General features: G+C 53.1%; 1 protein-coding gene across 3 annotated transcripts in view; it reads right to left on the bottom strand.

Moving 5' to 3' along the window:
• The window catches only part of BRD4 (bromodomain containing 4), a 55,014-nt gene that overhangs the window by 17,178 nt on the left and 21,367 nt on the right, over positions 1–16,469 (bottom strand). For 2 of the 3 annotated variants that reach the window (XM_084277807.1, XM_084277808.1), the window contains 8 exons: positions 15,134–15,271; positions 13,268–13,403; positions 11,027–11,322; positions 9,761–10,120; positions 6,746–6,874; positions 4,778–4,987; positions 3,451–3,650; positions 1,897–2,198 (listed from right to left, as the gene is read on the bottom strand). In XM_084277807.1, coding sequence (XP_084133933.1) covers positions 1,897–2,198; positions 3,451–3,650; positions 4,778–4,987; positions 6,746–6,874; positions 9,761–10,120; positions 11,027–11,322; positions 13,268–13,403; positions 15,134–15,271 — 1,771 coding nt within the window. The remainder of the gene's footprint in view (positions 1–1,896; positions 2,199–3,450; positions 3,651–4,777; positions 4,988–6,745; positions 6,875–9,760; positions 10,121–11,026; positions 11,323–13,267; positions 13,404–15,133; positions 15,272–16,469) is intronic. The other variant, XM_084277809.1, reaches the window with a different exon arrangement.

Genomic DNA, 16,469 nt, shown 5'->3' with positions numbered 1-16,469 from the left:
TAATTAAGACCCTTGGGGGGTAATTAAGACCCTTGGTGCTACCTGCTCCCCCCCCTCCCACAACTCCCACTGCTGATATCATGGGCTTTGGGAGACCTACGGCATCCAGATGTTCCTGTGGATAGGTTAAGCTGAGCTTTAAGCCCAGCTTAAATCCTGTGTGTCTATTTTTAGCCCTGGGGGGGATCTCTGAGGTCTTTGGGAGGGACAGGAATGTCCCCTTACACCAAGGGCTGGGATTTAAACCCAACTCAACAGATTGAGGTTGGTTTTTTTCCTTCCTTTAAGCCCTTAGAAAGGTCTGGCTTTACCCAACCTGCTTTAGGCTGGCCTAAAATCAAGGTGAGGGTCTCTCCTCCATCCTTCCCAGTGCTGAATCCCACCTGGCTGCGTCATACTGGGCTGAAAACTCTTTAATTCCTCAAATTTCCCTATTTGAGGTGATGGGAAGGATTAAACCAGCCTTATTTTAACCCCTAAATTAGACTAAACCCAGTTTAGGAGCAGCTTAAGCCCCTCCCAGAGCCCTTCACCCCCCAAATTCCATCTTCATGCTCATAAAACACCCCAGGATTAGGCTGGGTTTGTTTTGATTTAGACCAAGAAGCCGTTGGGAAATGAAGAGGTTCCCTCAGTTCTCCCCTTTGCTGCCACATCCCCTTTCACTGGGGGGGGTGTGATTTGCATAATAACCCCCCTTAATTACCCTCCACTCATTAATAACCACATCCATTTACTCTATATGCATTTTAAAAGAGAACTGAAAAAAATCTGGGTGTTAATCGATAATTAAATGGAATTTAATTGATAATTAAATGGAATTTACTCAAGAAAGGGGTAAGAAAGTGGCTTCATATGTAAATTAGACGCAAATGAGATTTAAATTAAGCCCAAATTAGGCAACCCCCCCCACCCCTAACGTCTGTTGGAGTCCCACCAACGATGCCAAAGGGTTGGGAGATTAGTTTTCCCTTTGCAAAGATGTTAATTGGTTAATTGGAATGAAAATTAAGGGGAAGATGGGGATTCCAACCCGGTGGAGGATTTACTACATGGTGGAGGATTTACTAAGTGGTGGTGGATTTACTAGGTGGTAGAGGATTGACTGCATGGTGGAGGACTGACTAGGTGGAGGATTTACTACGTGGTGGAGGACTGACTACGTGGTGGAGGATTTACTAGGTGGTGGAGGATTTACTATGTGTAGAGGACTGACTACACGGTGGATTGACTATGTGGTGGAGCATTTACCACGTGGTGGAGGATTGACTGCAGGTGGATTTACTCTGCGGTGGAGGATTGACCATGTGGTGGAGGATTCATGGTGGAGGACTGACTTACGTGGTGGAGGATTTACTATGTGGTGGAGGATTGACTACATGGTGGATTTACCACGTGGTGGGGGATTTACCATGTTGTGGAGGATTTATGTGGTGGAGGATTTACTACATGGTGAAGGATTTACTACGTGGTGGAGGATTTACTACATGGTGGAGGATTGACTACATGGTGGATTTACCACGTGGTGGGGGATTTACCATGTTGTGGAGGATTTATGTGGTGGATGATTTACTACGTGGTGGAGGATTTACTATGTGGTGGAGGATTTACTACCTGGTGGAGGATTTACTACCTGGTGGAAGATTTACTACAGGTCGTTAAGAAGAGATAATGAATGAAATGGGATTAAAACAGCCAATTAAACCCTCTCTTTTCATTGGATGAGGGGACCAGATGAGGTCACCTCATCCCATCTTCACCCCCACCCATCCCACCTTGACCCCCACCCATCCCACCTTGACCCCCACCCATCCCAGCTCGACCCCCACCCGTCTCCACCGCGCCTCCATGGAACCTTCTGGAAGGAGAAGGAGTTGTAGGTGGTTCAAAAGGTACCTTGAGGTTTCCTCTTCTTCCGCAGACAGGAGGTGACGTATCTCTCCAGCTCCCGGAGGGTGGATGGTTTCAGGGTCTCAAAGTCGATCTCGATCTCATCGGGGTTGGAGTTCTTCAGGGAAGGTTCTCTTGACTGGATGATGTGGACAACCCGGCCTAACTTCTCCCCAGGGAGTTTATTAATGTCCAAGCTGAGTTGTCTCTTCTCCTCGTAGGACATGGGTTTGCACTTCTCCTCCTCCTCGGATTCATAGGTTGGAGGGGGTTTGGTGTTCTTCACCGTCACGGGTTCCTTCTTACTACTTAAGAACAAGGATGAAGTGTCATTATCTAAGCCTAAAAAGCCACCCCTTGGGTCTAAGACCTCCAAGGAACCAGGACATGGGGTCCCACCACCCTGGAGAGCGACGGCTGTGGTGTTTAGAGGCTCAACTGTGATGCAAAGCCAAGCTCAACCTGCTCTTGGACAAGAAAGTGGAGCTCAAGTTGCTCTCAAGACACCAAAAGTTGAGCTAAACCTGGTTTAAGACAAGGAGATTGAGCTCAACCTAAGGTTAGACACCCAAGGCTGAGCTCAATCAACTTGCTCTTGGAGAAGAAAGCTGAGCTCAACCTGCTCTTGGACAAGAAAGCAGAGCTCCACCTGCTCTTGGACACCAAAAGTTGAGCTCCACCTGCTCTTGGACACCAAAAGTTGAGCTCAACCTGGTTTAAGACAAGGAAACTGAGGTTAACCTAAGGTTAGACACCCAAGAACACAAGGTTAAGCTCAACCTGCTCTTGGACAAGAAAGTGGAGCTCCACCTGCTCTCAAGACACCAAAAGTTGAGCTCAACTTAGTTTTAAGACAAGAAGATTGAGCTCAACCTAAGGTTAGACACCCAAGAACCCAAGGTTAGGCAGCCAAGGCTGAGCTCAACCTGCTCTCAAGACACCCAAGGCTGTGCCTAACCCAAGGCTCAGCTCAACCTGATTTTAAGATAAGAAGATTGAGTCTTCACCTCAACCACAGCTGGGTCTTGACCCTCAACCACAGCTGGGTCTTCACTTCAACCCTTAACCACAGCTGGATCTTCACCCTCAACCACAGCTGGATCTTCACCCTCAACCACAGCTGGGTCTTGACCTCAACCACAGCTGGGTCTTGACCTCAACCACAGCTGGGTCTTGACCCTCAACCACAGCTGGGTCTTGACCCTCAACCACAGCTGGGTCTTCACCTCAACCACAGCTGGGTCTTCACCCCCAACCACAGCTGGGTCTTGACCTCAACCACAGCTGGGTCTTCACCCTCAACCACAGCTGGGTCTTCACCTCAACCACAGCTGGGTCTTCACCCTCAACCACAGCTGGGTCTTCACCCTCAACCACAGCTGGGTCTTCACCCTCAACCATGGTTGGGTCTTGACTCTCAGCTGTGGTTGGGTCTCAACCCTCATCCACAGTTGGATCTTCACCTCAACCAACCCCAAAGGCTTGAGTAAAGTCATTACCCATCAAGAACCAGCATGTAATCAAGTTAATGAGCAGAAGACAGGCTGGCAGAGGGCTGACCTGGAGGTACTGCTGTTGCTGTTGCTTTTCTTGGCCTTTTTGGGTGGTGGTTCCTTGGCTTTGCTCTTCTTGGCATCTTCCAGCTCCTCCTTCTTTTTGTGCTTCTCCTTCTTCTTCTCCTTCTTGTCCTTCTCCTTCTTCTTTGGTTTGTTCTGCTGGGGCTGGGACAGGGCTGCGAGCTGTTCGTGCACCGCTTTGAGCTGGGAGGGAGAGACATGTGCAACCATCAGACCCTTCCTCCTCCTCCTCCATCTTAATTAATCAATTAATTAAGGGTTTTGTTCTGGATTTCCTAACACTTCCTCATCTTTCATCCTTCATTAAGTTGTTCCTTCCAGCTTTCCATCAGACCAGAGTTTCTCCCCTGGGAGGAGATGACCCCTTAAAGGTAGAAGTGGGCTGCTGGCTTCATCTAGAGCTTTAATTACCAGCGTTAACGACGTGATGAAGATGTGGGAGATGAAGCTATGGGGTTGGTTTCTCAGGGGCTTTACTACACTGAGTAAAATCCTTGTTCCAGCTTAGGAACTTGAGAAGAACTGGAGTCTCCTGCCCACCCCTGGGGTCTCCTGCTCACCCAGGGGGTCTCCTTCCCGCCCCAGCGTGTCTCCTGCCTGCCCCAGGGAGCTCTCCTGCCCACCCAGGGGGTGTCCTGCCTGCCCCAGCGTGTCTCCTGACTGCCCCAAGGAGCTCTCCTGCCCACCCAGGAGGGGTCTCCTACCTGCCCTAAGGGGGGGGTCTCCTGCCTGCCCAGAGTGTCTCCTTCCTGCTGAGGGGTCTCCTGCCTGCCCCAGGGGGTTCTCCTGCCTGCTCAGGGGTCTCCTACCTGCCTCAGGGGATCTCCTGCCCACCCAGGGGGTCTCCTGCCCACCCACGGGGTCTCCTGCCCACCCACGGGGTCTCCTGCCTCCTCACAAGACACCACCCAAGTGCAGGCACCAAACTCCTGCCATTGGAGATGGGTCTCATGTGTCCTACCAGGAACTGGAAAGGATCACCCCAAAAAAACACCAATTCCTTCGTGTTTCACTTGAAAACTCAAAGATTTTAGAGCTGATGGTGTCCCCTTGGCTTTGAGCCAGGTTCCCCAAGGCCACCAAATTCCAGGAGGACACGTTGGAGATGGGTCTCACGGATCCCACCACGAACTGGAAAGGACCATCCCCAAAACCCACCAATTCCTTTGGTGTTTCACTTGAAAACTCAAGGATTTTGGAGCTGTTGTACAAGCAGGAAGCAGCTGGCTTTGAGCCAGGTTCCCCAAGGCCACCAAGTTCCAGGAGGACACGTTGGAGGAGCCCCAACCCATCCTGACGGGACGTGCTACCTGTTCCTGGAGCTCCGCTAACCGCTGAGCTCGCTCTTCCTCGGAGTCGTCGGAGGAACTGTCGCTGTCGGAGGAGCTGTCGCTGCTGCTGTCACTGGATGAAGGAGGAACCACCTTGGTGGGAGGTGGTACCACCACAGGAGAAGAAGCTGGGATCACAGGTTCTTCCGGTTCATCCGGCATCTTGGCAAAGCGCATCTCGAACACGTCCTGGAGAAGACAAGGGAGAAGGACCCAGATCAGGTCGTTTCCTGGAAGCTCTGAGGCTGTTTGGAAGTCTCACCATCTCCTGGAGGCTTTGGAGGGACAATTCCACCACCCAGAGGGACAGGAGTCATTTAACAGCCTTGTCCAGCCAGGTTCTTGAGATCTTGAGGTCTTCACCCTCAACGGATCCGCGATTGCAATCCCTTCTCCTCCAATTAAACAGCTTTTCCCCCCAATTTAATGGCTTTTCTTCCAATTTAAGAGCTTTTCCCTCCAATTTAACAGTTTTCTCCCCAGTTTAACAGTTTTCCTCCCCAATTTAACAGCTTTCCCTCCAATTTAATGGCTTTTCCTCCAATTTAAAAGCTTTTTCCTCCGATTTAGCAGTTTTCTCCCCAATTTAACAGTTTTCCTCCCCAATTTAATAGCTTTTCCCCCAACTTAATAGCTTTTCCCCACAACTGAACAGCTTTTCCCCACAACTGAACAGCTTTTCCCCAATTTAATAGGTTTCATCCCAGTTTAACAGCTTTTCCCCCAATTTAATAGCTTTCCCCCCAATTTAATAGCTTCCCCCAAATTTAAGAGCTTTTCCACCCAATTTAAGAGCTTTTCCTCCAATTTAATAGCTTTCCCCCCCAATTTAAGAGAACTTTCCCTAATTTAATAGCTTTTACCCCAATTTAATAGCTATTCTCTCCAACTTAATGGCTTTTCCCCCAAATTTAATGGCTTTTCCTCCAATTTCATACCACTTTCCCCCAATTTAAGAGCATTTCCCCCAAATTTAATGGCTATTCATCTGATTTAATGGCTTTCCCCCCACATTTAATAGCTTTCCCCCCAAATTTAAGAGAACTTTCCCTAATTTAATAGCTTTTACCCCAATTTAATAGCTTTTCCCTCCAACTTAATGGCTTTTCCCCCAAATTTAATGGCTTTTCCTCCAATTTCATACCACTTCCCCCCCAATTTAAGAGCATTTCCCCCAAATTTAATGGCTATTCATCTGATTTAATGGCTTTCCCCCCAAATTTAATAGCTTCTCCCCAACTTAATGGCTTTACCACCAATTGAACAGCTTTCCCCCCAAATTGAAGAGTATATCCCCTACTTTAATAGCTTTTCCCCCAATTTAATAGCTTTTCCCTCCAACTTAATTGCTGTTGCCCCCAATTTAAGAGCATTTCCCAATTTAACAAATTTCCCACCCAACAGATTTTCCCCCCAATTTAAGAGAATTTCCCCTAATTTAATAGCATTCCCCCAATTTAATAGCTTTTAATCCAATTTAATAGCTTTTCCCTCGGTTTAATAGCTTTTATATCCACCTTAATGGCTTCCTTCCTCAATTTAATAACTTCCCCCCCAATTTAATAGCTTTCCCCCCAATTTAAGAGCATTTCCCCCCTATTTAATAGCTTTTCCCTCCAACTCAATGGCTTTTCCCCCAATTTAAGATCATTTCCCCCCAATTTAAGTGCATTTCCCCCCAATTTAAGTGCATTTCCCCCCAATTTAAGAGCTTTTTCCCCCAATTTAAGAGCTTTTCCCCCCCAATTTAACATCTTTTTCCCCCAATTTCCTATCAGGGTTTAAGGGAAGGAGGTGCCCACAATCCCAGCCACGGGGAACGTCTGGGGCCAAAGTGAAACATGGGACCTCTTCATCCCCTCCCAGCCCTTCTCCAGGGTTCCTAATCACCACTTAAGTCCAAGAGACTCGTGTTCATCAGCAAAGTAAGGTGGGCTCCATCCTTACCTGCAGCTTCCTTGCCATGGCCACCACCTCGTGGTCGGCGGGGTTGTACTTGTAGCAGTTGGAGAACATCAATCGTACGTCCGCCGCGAATTCCTGAGCATCCCGGTATTCCCGGTTCTCCAGTTTAGACTGGAAAGGAGGAGAAGTTAAACTCTGTTGGTTATTGAGAAGATGGAAGAAGAATTTGGCTTAGATTGTTCTCCAGGAAAGAAGATCAAGAGTTGGTCTAATGGAAGGATAGAGGACACCAGGATGGTCCTTCACCCAACGATGGGAGAAGGTGACAGGCTTTATTGACACAGGGGACAAGACTGAACCATCTCACCTTGCTTTCCATCCTCAAGCAGCCAACCTGGTGTTGTCTAGAGGTTGGACCTCCTCTTGAGGAGGGGAGAGACTTGCTCCTCACCTACACTGCATGGAGCAACATCTCACCTTGCTTTCCATCCTCAAGCAGCCAACCTGGTGTTGTCTAGAGGTTGGACCTCCTCTTGAGGAGGGGAGAGACCTGCTCCTCACCTACACTGCATGGAGCAACATCTCACCTTGCTTTCCATCCTCAAGGAGCTAAACTGGTGTTCTCCAGAGTTTGGACCTCCACTGGAGGACAGGAGAGACCTGCTCCTGTCCCACACTATGTGGAGCAACATCTCACCTTGCTTTCCATCCTCAAAGGGCCAACCTGGTGTTCTCCAGAGGTTGGACTTCCTCTTGAGGAGGGGAGAGACCTGCTCCTCACCTACACTATGTGGAGCAACATCTCACCTTGCTTTCCATCCTCAAGCAACCAACCTGTCTAGAGGTTGGACCTCCTCTTGAGGAGGGGAGAGACTTGCTCCTGTCCTACACTGCATGGAGCAACATCTCACCTTGCTTTCCATCCTCAAGGAGCTAAACTGGTGTTCTCCAGAGTTTGGACCTCCACTGGAGGAGGGGAGAGACCTGCTCCTGTCCCACACTATGTGGAGCAACATCTCACCTTGCTTTCCATCCTCAAAGGGCCAACCTGGTGTTCTCCAGAGGTTGGATCTCCACTGGAGGAAGGGAGCAATATCCCACTTTGCTTTCCATCCTCAAGGAGCTAAACTGGTGTTCTCCAGGGGTTGGACCTCTATTTGAGGAGGAGAAGAGACCTGCTCCTGTCCCAAGCCTACGTGGAGGTGGGAGGACTGATGGGGGTGGAGAAAGCCTTGAGATGACCTCTCACACCCCCCCTTTAAATGCCAGAACCAGCTGTGGTAACACCAGCTGAGCCAAGAGAAGCTTCACACCTCCTCCTTTCCCTGGGAAAGCAGGGTTGAGATGGGACAACTGGAAGATGGAAGAACACCCAAAAGCTGTCTTGGCAACATCTGCCAAGGGTGACCTCAGCCCTACCAGACCTCAGAGCTTCCACTGGCCAAGCAGGAGGAGAAAACCCAAAGCCAAGGGATTTAACTGGGGCATCGTCAAGATTTGGCCAACCAAGAGCCGTGATGAAAGATGAGCCACTGTGACCATCGCTGGCTTCAGACCCCCCTGAGGAAGGGGAGATTTACTCTTCTGGTTTAAAACATGAGCTTAAACTGGGCTTAATTTGAGCTGAGCTTAAACCTCCCTGTTGAGCTAAGCTTAAACCTCCCTGAGCTGGAGTTTATACAGCTGAAGACTCCAGAGTGAGAATGGAAATGCTGGGATTTCTAAATCTAAATTAATTAATTCTAAATCCCAAATTAACATTTTGAGGAGGAAATGAGGCTGATTTCGTGGTTAATTTGATCCTTAATTAATCAAGTCTAGTAATGAATTGATGTTTCCAAGGGGGGAGCAGGGAGCAAGTTGAAACCGGTCTTAAAAGCCAAGTGAGTTTTAAGTGGAGGGACTGGGGTTGGTCTAAATCAGTCTCTTTTGCTCTGATTTCAGCTCTCTGGGGCCACCTCCTGGGCAAGGAGGGGAGAGGTTCTCCAAAGAGGGGAGGAGGAGGAGGAGGAGGGAGAGGCGGGAGGAGGGGGGAGGAAGGGAGGAGGAGGGAAGAAGGGAGGAGGAGGGAAGAAGGGAGGAGGAGGGAAGAAGGGAGGAGGAGGGAAGAAGGGAGGAGGAGGGAAGAAGGGAGAAGGAGGGAAGAAGGGAGAAGGAGGGAAGAAGGGAGGAGGAGGGAAGAAGGGAGGAGGAGGGAAGAAGGGAGGAGGAGGGAAGAAGGGAGGAGGAGGGAAGAAGGGAGGAGGGAAGAAGGGAGGAGGAAGAGGAGGAGGAGGGGAGGGAGGAGGATGAGGAGGGAAGGGAGGAGGATGAGGAGGGAAGGGAGGGGGATGAGGAGGGAAGGGAGGAGGGAAGAAGGGAGGAGGAGGGAAGGGAGAAGGAGGAGGGAGGAGGAGGGAAGAAGGGAGGAGGAGGGAAGAAGGGAGGAGGAGGGAAGAGAGGAGGAGGAGGGAAGAAGGGAGGAGGAGGGAAGAAGGGAGGAGGAGGGAAGAGAGGAGGAGGGAAGAAGGGAGGAGGAGGAAGAGGGAAGGGAGGAGGAGGAGGGAAGGGAGGAGGAGGAGGAGGGAAGGGAGGAGGAGGAGGAGGGAAGGGAGGAGAAGGGAGGAGAAGGGAAGGAAGGAGGAGAAGGTAAGGGAGGAGGAGGAGGAGGGAAGGGAGGAGAAGGGAAGGAAGGAGGAGAAGGGAAGGAAGGAGGAGGAGGAGGGAGGAAGGAGGAGAAGGGAAGGAAGGAGGAGAAGGGAAGGAAGGAGGAGAAGGGAAGGAAGGAGGAGGAGGAGGAGGGAAGGGAAGAGGAGGAGGAGGGAAGGGAGGAAGAGGAGGAGGAGAAGGGAGGAAGTAGGAGAAGGGAAGGAAAGAGGAGGAGGGAGGAAGGAGGAGGAGGGAGGAAGGAGGAGGAGGAGGGAAGGGAGAGGGGGAGGGAGAAGGGAAGGGAGAAGGGAAGAGAGGAGGAAGAAGGAGGAGGAAGCAGAGGAAGGAGGAGGAGGAAGCAGAGGAAGGAGGGAGGAGGAGGCAGAGGAAGGAGGAAGAGGAGAGGAGGCAGGGGAGGCAGGCCCTCACCTTGATGGTGCTCAGGTCCATGGGGTGCTTGATGATGTCGCAGTAGTCGTGCAGGCCCAGCGCCTCCACGTCCACGGGCTTGTAGAAGGGCCAGGCGTAGGCCGCGTGCTTCTTGGCGAACATCTCCTTGATGATGCCGCCGCAGTACTTGAGCTGCTCCGAGACTTTGCTGCTCTTCTCCACCACGTGCTGCTGCGAGTCCGGAACGTCCTTCTTGGGCGGCTTCACCGGGCGGCTGCTCTCCCGACGAGGTCCCAGTTTGGCCGCTTTGGCTTCGGTGGGAAGCGAGGAGGAGTCGTGGATCGGGTCGATGGTGGTGGGGGTGGTGGTGTCTGCTTTCCTCTTCACCCCTTTTTTTGTCTGGAATGAAAGGGAATGGAGTCAAAGGGTGAATGGATAAGGGGGTGGGGGGGTTTTGGAAGGGGTAAGGTTGGGTTTCTTGGGAGAGGAGAGGAGAGGAGAGGAGAGGAGAGGAGAGGAGAGGAGAGGAGAGGAGAGGAGAGGAGAGGAGAGGAGAGGAGAGGAGAGGAGAGGAGAGGAGAGGAGAGGAGAGGAGAGGAGAGGAGAGGAGAGGAGAGGAGAGGAGAGGAGAGGAGAGGAGAGGAGAGGAGAGGAGAGGAGAGGAGAGGAGAGGAGAGGAGAGGAGAGGAGAGGAGAGGAGAGGAGAGGAGAGGAGAGGAGAGGAGAGGGAGAGGAGGAAGGAAGGAGGAGGGAGAGGAGGAGGAGAGAAGAGGAAGGGTGGAGGAGACAGGGAGGAGTGGAGGGGGGAGTGGAGGGGGGAGGAGTGGAGGGGGGGAGTGGAGGCGGGAGGAGTGGAGGGGGAAGGAGTGTGGGGGGGGAGTGGAGGGGGGGAGTGGAGGGGGGAGGAGTGGAGAGGGGGAGGAGTGGAGGCAGGGGGGAGTGGAGGGGGGAGGAGTGGAGGGGGAGGAGTGGAGGGGGGGAGTGGAGGGGGGAGGAGTGGAGGGGGAAGAGTGGAGGGGGAAGAGTGGAGGGGGGAGGAGTGGAGGGGGAGGAGTGGAGGGGGAAGAGTGGAGGGGGGGAGTGGAGGGGGGAGGAGAGGAGGAGGGAGAAGGAGGAGAAGGGAGAGGAGGGAGGAGGAAGAGAGGAGGAGGAGGAGGGAGAAGGGTTGAGTTGGGCTTCATCACCCTCCATAGCCAACATCACCCTCCCAAGTCATGTCAAGCCCAAGGCCGGTTGCTTTTAAGACCACCAACGTGGCAAAGCTAATTTAGAGCGTCTCATTAAGCTCATTAAGCACCCACTCACCTTCACGGGCTGGGCGGGCGTGGGGATAACGGGAGGATGAGGCTGGATGGGTTGCGGAGCCGGGGTGGGCGGCGCGGGAGCCTGAGGGGCGGGCGGTGGCGGGGCGGGTGGTTGCGGCGGCACCATCGTCATCACCGGGGTCTGCACGATGAGGTCGGGGGTGACGGAAGGGAAGGGATGAGTCGTCTGAGCTGATTGGAGGGTTTGTTGCGGCGCCGGAGGCGGCGGCGGCGGCGGCGCCGGGGACGCCGCTTGGCTTGGGTTGGGGACGGCGGATGAGCCCGGTTTGGATGTCACTGCCAAGAGAATGAGACCTTAGAGAAGGGGGTCGTTAAACTCCCTTAATGAATGATGTTATGGGGGGGTGGTCCTCAGCTGGTGCCCCCCTGGCCTTGGGTGTCCCCTTCCCTTTTATGGAGCTGCAGGTGATCTTGGGAGATCTTTTACCCAACCTCAATGGTTGGTTTGATGATTCCAGGGATCTAGGAGGTCCCTGTGCCAAAGGCTCTCCCAGAAGATGACAATGATGAAGGCAAAGGAGTCCTCTCCTCCTCCTCCTCCTCCTCTCCTGCCTGTCCCTTCCCAGGGGGTTTCCTGCTGGCAGGGCCTGGTGGCGCTTGTCCTGCTGGGATCCTGTGGGTCCTGCTGGGATCCCTGGGTCCTCCTGGGATCCCTGCATCCTGCTGGGATCCCATGGGTCTTACTGAGATCCTGTGGATCCTGCTGGGATCCCTGGGTCCTGCTGGGATCCCTGGGTCCTCCTGGAATCCTGAAGGTCCAGGTGGGATCCTGTGGATCTGACTGGGATCCTGCTGGGATCCTGTGGGTCTGACTGGGATCCTGTGGGTCCTGCTGGGATCCCATGGGTTTGGCTGGGTCCCCTGGGTCCTGCTTGGATCCCTGGGTCCTGCCAGGATCCTGTGGGTCCTGCTGGGATCCCATGGGTCTGACTGGGATCCTGTGGGTCCTGCTGGGATCCCTGGGTCCTCCTGGAATCCTGAAGGTCCAGGTGGGATCCTGTGGATCTGACTGGGATCCTGCTGGGATCCCTAGGTCCTGCTGGGATCCCGTGGGTCTGACTGGGATCCGGTGGGTCCTGCTGGGATCCCATGGGTTTGGCTGGGTTCCCTGGGTCCTGCTTGGATCCCTGGGTCCTGCCAGGATTCTGTGGGTCCTGCTGGGATCCCATGGGTCTGACTGGGATCCTGTGGGTCCTGCTGGGATCCCTGGGTCCTGCTGGGATCCCTGGGTCCTCCTGGAATCCTGAAGGTCCAGGTGGGATCCTGTGGATCTGACTGGGATCCTGCTGGGATCCCGTGGGTCTGACTGGGATCCCGTGGGTCCTGCTGGGATCCCATGGGTTTGGCTGGGTCCCCTGGGTCCTGCTTGGATCCCTGGGTCCTGCCAGGATCCTGTGGGTCCTGCTGGGATCCCATGAGTCTTACTAAGACCCTGTGGGTCCTGCTGGGATCCCTGGGTCCTGCTGGGATCCCTGGGTCCTCCTGGAATCCTGAAGGTCCAGGTGGGATCCTGTGGATCTGACTGGGATCCTGCTGGGATCCCTAGGTCCTGCTGGGATCCCGTGGGTCTGACTGGGATCCTGTGGGTCCTGCTGGGATCCCATGGGTTTGGCTGGGTTCCCTGGGTCCTGCTTGGATCCCTGGGTCCTGCCAGGATCCTGTGGGTCACGCTGGGATCCCATGGGTTTGGCTACGATTCCTGGATCCCGCTGGGATCCCTGCATGCTGCTAGGATCCTGTGTATCTATCTGGAATCCCTGCATCCTCCTGGGATGCCAAGGGTTCAGGTGGGATCCTGTGGGTCCTCCTGGGATCCCATGGGTCCTCCTGGGATCCCGTGGGTCTGGGTGTATGATCCTCAGGGCTATTCCACCCCCTCAGTGGGAATCTCAGCACTTGGGATCATGAAAAAGCCAGGGATGCCGAATTTCCAGGGGCACATTGTGTCCCCCCAATAACCATGCCCAGATGCCACCAAAGAGGGACTTTGGGACCTCACTGCCTTTCCCTGGAGAGAGTCTCACACGGATAACCCAAGTATGAGGTGTCCCACCTCCCATCCCACCCCATTCCAGACCTCCAAAAGGAGGTGCCAATCCCATGGAAGATCATCCGGGATTAATTACCAACCCCAATTAACCAACCCCATCAAGTCCAGGGGGTGCAGGCACGTCCCACAAGGAGAAGCTGAAGGGTGGAGGAAGCAAGGAAGGATCCCTACCTGCTTCCTTCCTCGCGCGTCCTCTTCCCTTCGTCTGGGCTATGACAATTTCCGTTTCCTCCTGGGTCATTTCCGAGATTTTTTGGAGGAAAAGCTTCTCCAGAGCTTCTGCCATTAAGACTATGTCATCCCCTGGCTGGAAGGAGAAAGAAATATCATTAATTAAGGAAGGATATGGAGGTAATTGGAGCAAATCTCTCTCTCTGGAGAGGATTGTGGTGGTTACGCTCTCCAAGGATCCCATCGTTGAGTGGATGAACCCTCATCCTAATGTCCTTCATCCTTAAGAGGTGATGTTGTGGTTTTACCCCAGCTGGGAGCCAAGATCCATGCAGCTGCCTGCTCCTTGAAGGAAAAGAGCAGGGGGAGAAGATGGGAAGGGGGTGTGAGGGAAGGGAAGGGAAAAGGAAGGGGCAGATAACAACCCCAAACCCAAGAAACCAAAAGCCTGTGGGTTGGGACCAGGAGAGTTTAGTAAAATAGCAGAAAGATCAAATCTAACAATGCTAAAAGGACTTTAGAGCAAAAAAATCTATGAAACTGTTGCTACACAATGGAGTTTCTCACCAAACCACACAACTCAGGCTGTGCCACCCAGAGCAGTCCCAGAACTCGACCGTGTCCGAAAACCGCGTGTCCCGGAGCCGCCCCTTCCTCTTCCCATCAGCCCCCCGCTGTACTGAGCATGATGTCATTGGCATGGGACACTCTCTTTGGTCAGTTTGGGTCACCTGTCCTGGCTTTGCCCCTCCTTTCTCATGAACAGAGAAATCAGAGGAGCTGAGAAAGTCCTTGACTGTCTGACAGCAACTGAAAACATCAGGGTGTTATCAGCGCTGCTTTCATTTTAACACCCAAACACAGCATTCCATCCCCTGCTACAGAAGAAGTTAACTCCATCCTGACCAAAACCAGGACAAGTCACAAGGTTGGGATGTCACCAAGAAGAGAGTAGTGAAGGAGGAAGGAAAAGAAGGGGAAAAAGAGGGAGAAGAAGGAGATGGGTTGATGGGAATTGAGGTTTTCACCACGTGAGGTGAGCCTCACTTGGTGGGTCTCATGGAGAGCAGGGGCAGGAGGAGCTCAGCAAGGGGATTTCCTCCTGGAAAAAGGAGGGAGGTGGATGTTGGGGTCCTTCAGTTGGTGGGATACAAGAGGTAGGAGGGTTCCAAGCCAGGTTGGAAGAAAATTTGGGTGGAGATGATGACACCAAGTCCATCACCCAACAGGTATCACGATGTGGTGATGTTCAGAGAAGGCAAAGCCAGCTCCACCATCGGATGGAGAGATCCTCCAGCCTGGAGGAGATGGATGAGGATGGAGGAGAAAGCTGAAGAGCCCACCCTTGGAGGAGATGGATGAGCATGGAGGAGAAAGCTGAGGCCTTGAAGAGCCCACCCTCCTTCCAGTTGGTTCAAACCACAAAGGGCAACGGTCAAGGAGATGGTTTTGAAGGACAGGAGCTGCTACCAGGAGGTTGTTTGGAAGTGGGAAAGGTTTTGGAGAGGAGGAGGAGGAGGAAGAGGAAGGTCAAAGGACTTGAGGGTGAAGCCACGGGGATGGATGAGGAGAGGAGGAAGAGGAAGGTCAAAGGACTTGAGGGTGAAGCCACGGGGATGGATGAGGAGGGAGGAACCACCCAGGCTCTGATCACATCTCACTGTCTTCTGAGGACCCTTTGTAAGATGACAACAAGCGAGCGTCCCGCTCTCAAGTCCAACCTGGTACCACCTCTAGAACCTCCTCCTCCTCTCCTAATCCCACCCCCTTCCCTTGGTGGGACATCCAGAGCACTGATATCCAGCAGGATGGTTGCTAAGGCAGATTGCCATCAGAAACCCCACCAATTTGGGGACCTTCTCCTACCTTGTTGTAGATGTAGCAGTTTGTAAACATGGTGTTAAAATCCTGGATACATTCTTGAGCATTCCAGTAGTAATTATTCTCCAAGCGCTTCTTAATTGTTCCCATGTCCATTGGAGTTTTAATTATCTTATAATAATCCTGCAGAAGGGAGGAGAAGGAGATGGTGAGAGAAGGAATCAGGATTTACTACATGGGGATTTACTACACCGGGTTTACTACACTGGGATTATTACAACGAGGAGCTTGTTGCTACCATGAGGAAGTTCAAGGTGATGTTTTCCAAGCTGGTGTATCTTGGGAGGTGAAATGGAGAAGGGGAGGGGGGTGGTAGGTGGAAGAATGTTTCTCTGGAGGGATGGGGAGGAGAAATCTCTCCTGGTGGGAGGTGGAAGGACCCAAAGCTGGGCATGGGATGGGGATATGGAATGAACCAGGTGTAAGTGATGTTTGGGTTCTTCTCCTTGGGTTGACTCCTGGGGATGGTTTGAGTGGGTTGAGGGGATGGGTTGTGGTGTTCCCTGGCCCATCTGTGATGGACATGGAAGCCTGGTGAGGCAGGAGAAGGTTTCAGGGGGAAGAATCATTCCTCAATATCCCATCTAAACCTCCCCTGGTCCAACCTGAAGTTGTTTCCTCCTGTCCTAATCCAGTTCCCTCATCAGATTTGTTCTCCAGACCCTTCAGCTCATCCTTGTCCTTCTCCAGACACTCTCCAGCACCTCAATGTCCTTCTTGAGGGCACCCTGAGGAGGTCTGGGGACTGTGTGGTGGGTTGACATGCTGTGGGGAAGGGACTGGTGTCCAGAGGGACCTGGACAGGCTGTTGGGAGGTGGGACCAGGTCATGTTCAACAAGGTCAGGGTGCAGGTCCTGCATGTGGGTTGGGGCAATGCCCAGGCCAGTGACAGGCTGGGGGAGGGAGGGATGGAAGAAGGGATGGAGGGATGGGTGGGTGGATGGAGGGAGGGATAGAGGGAGGAACAGATGGACAAACAGAGGGGTGGGGGGAGGAATGGGTGGAGGGAGGGATGGAAGAAGGAAAAGATGGGAAAAATAGAGGGAGGGAGGGAGGGAAGGAGGGAGGGAGGGAGGGACAGAAGCCCCGAGGAGAAGGACTGGGGAGTTTTGGGGGACAACAAGTCCAAGCTGACCCAGCAATGTGTGTTGGCACCCGTGTCCTGGGCTGCACCCCCAGCAGTGGGACAAGCAGGTCCAGGGAGGATCCTGTCCCTCTGCTTCACTCTGGGGAGACCCCCCCACCCCTGCAGTGCTGCACCCAGCTTGGGGGTCCCCAGGATGAGAAGGACATGGAGCTGGGGAGATGATGTGAGGGCTG

The sequence above is a fragment of the Gallinula chloropus genome, assembly GCF_964237585.1.
Source record: "Gallinula chloropus genome assembly, chromosome: 36".
In the NCBI taxonomy this organism is placed as follows: domain Eukaryota; kingdom Metazoa; phylum Chordata; class Aves; order Gruiformes; family Rallidae; genus Gallinula; species Gallinula chloropus.
Note: the sequence above shows the minus strand (reverse complement) of the source record. Positions and strands in the feature narration are given on the sequence as shown.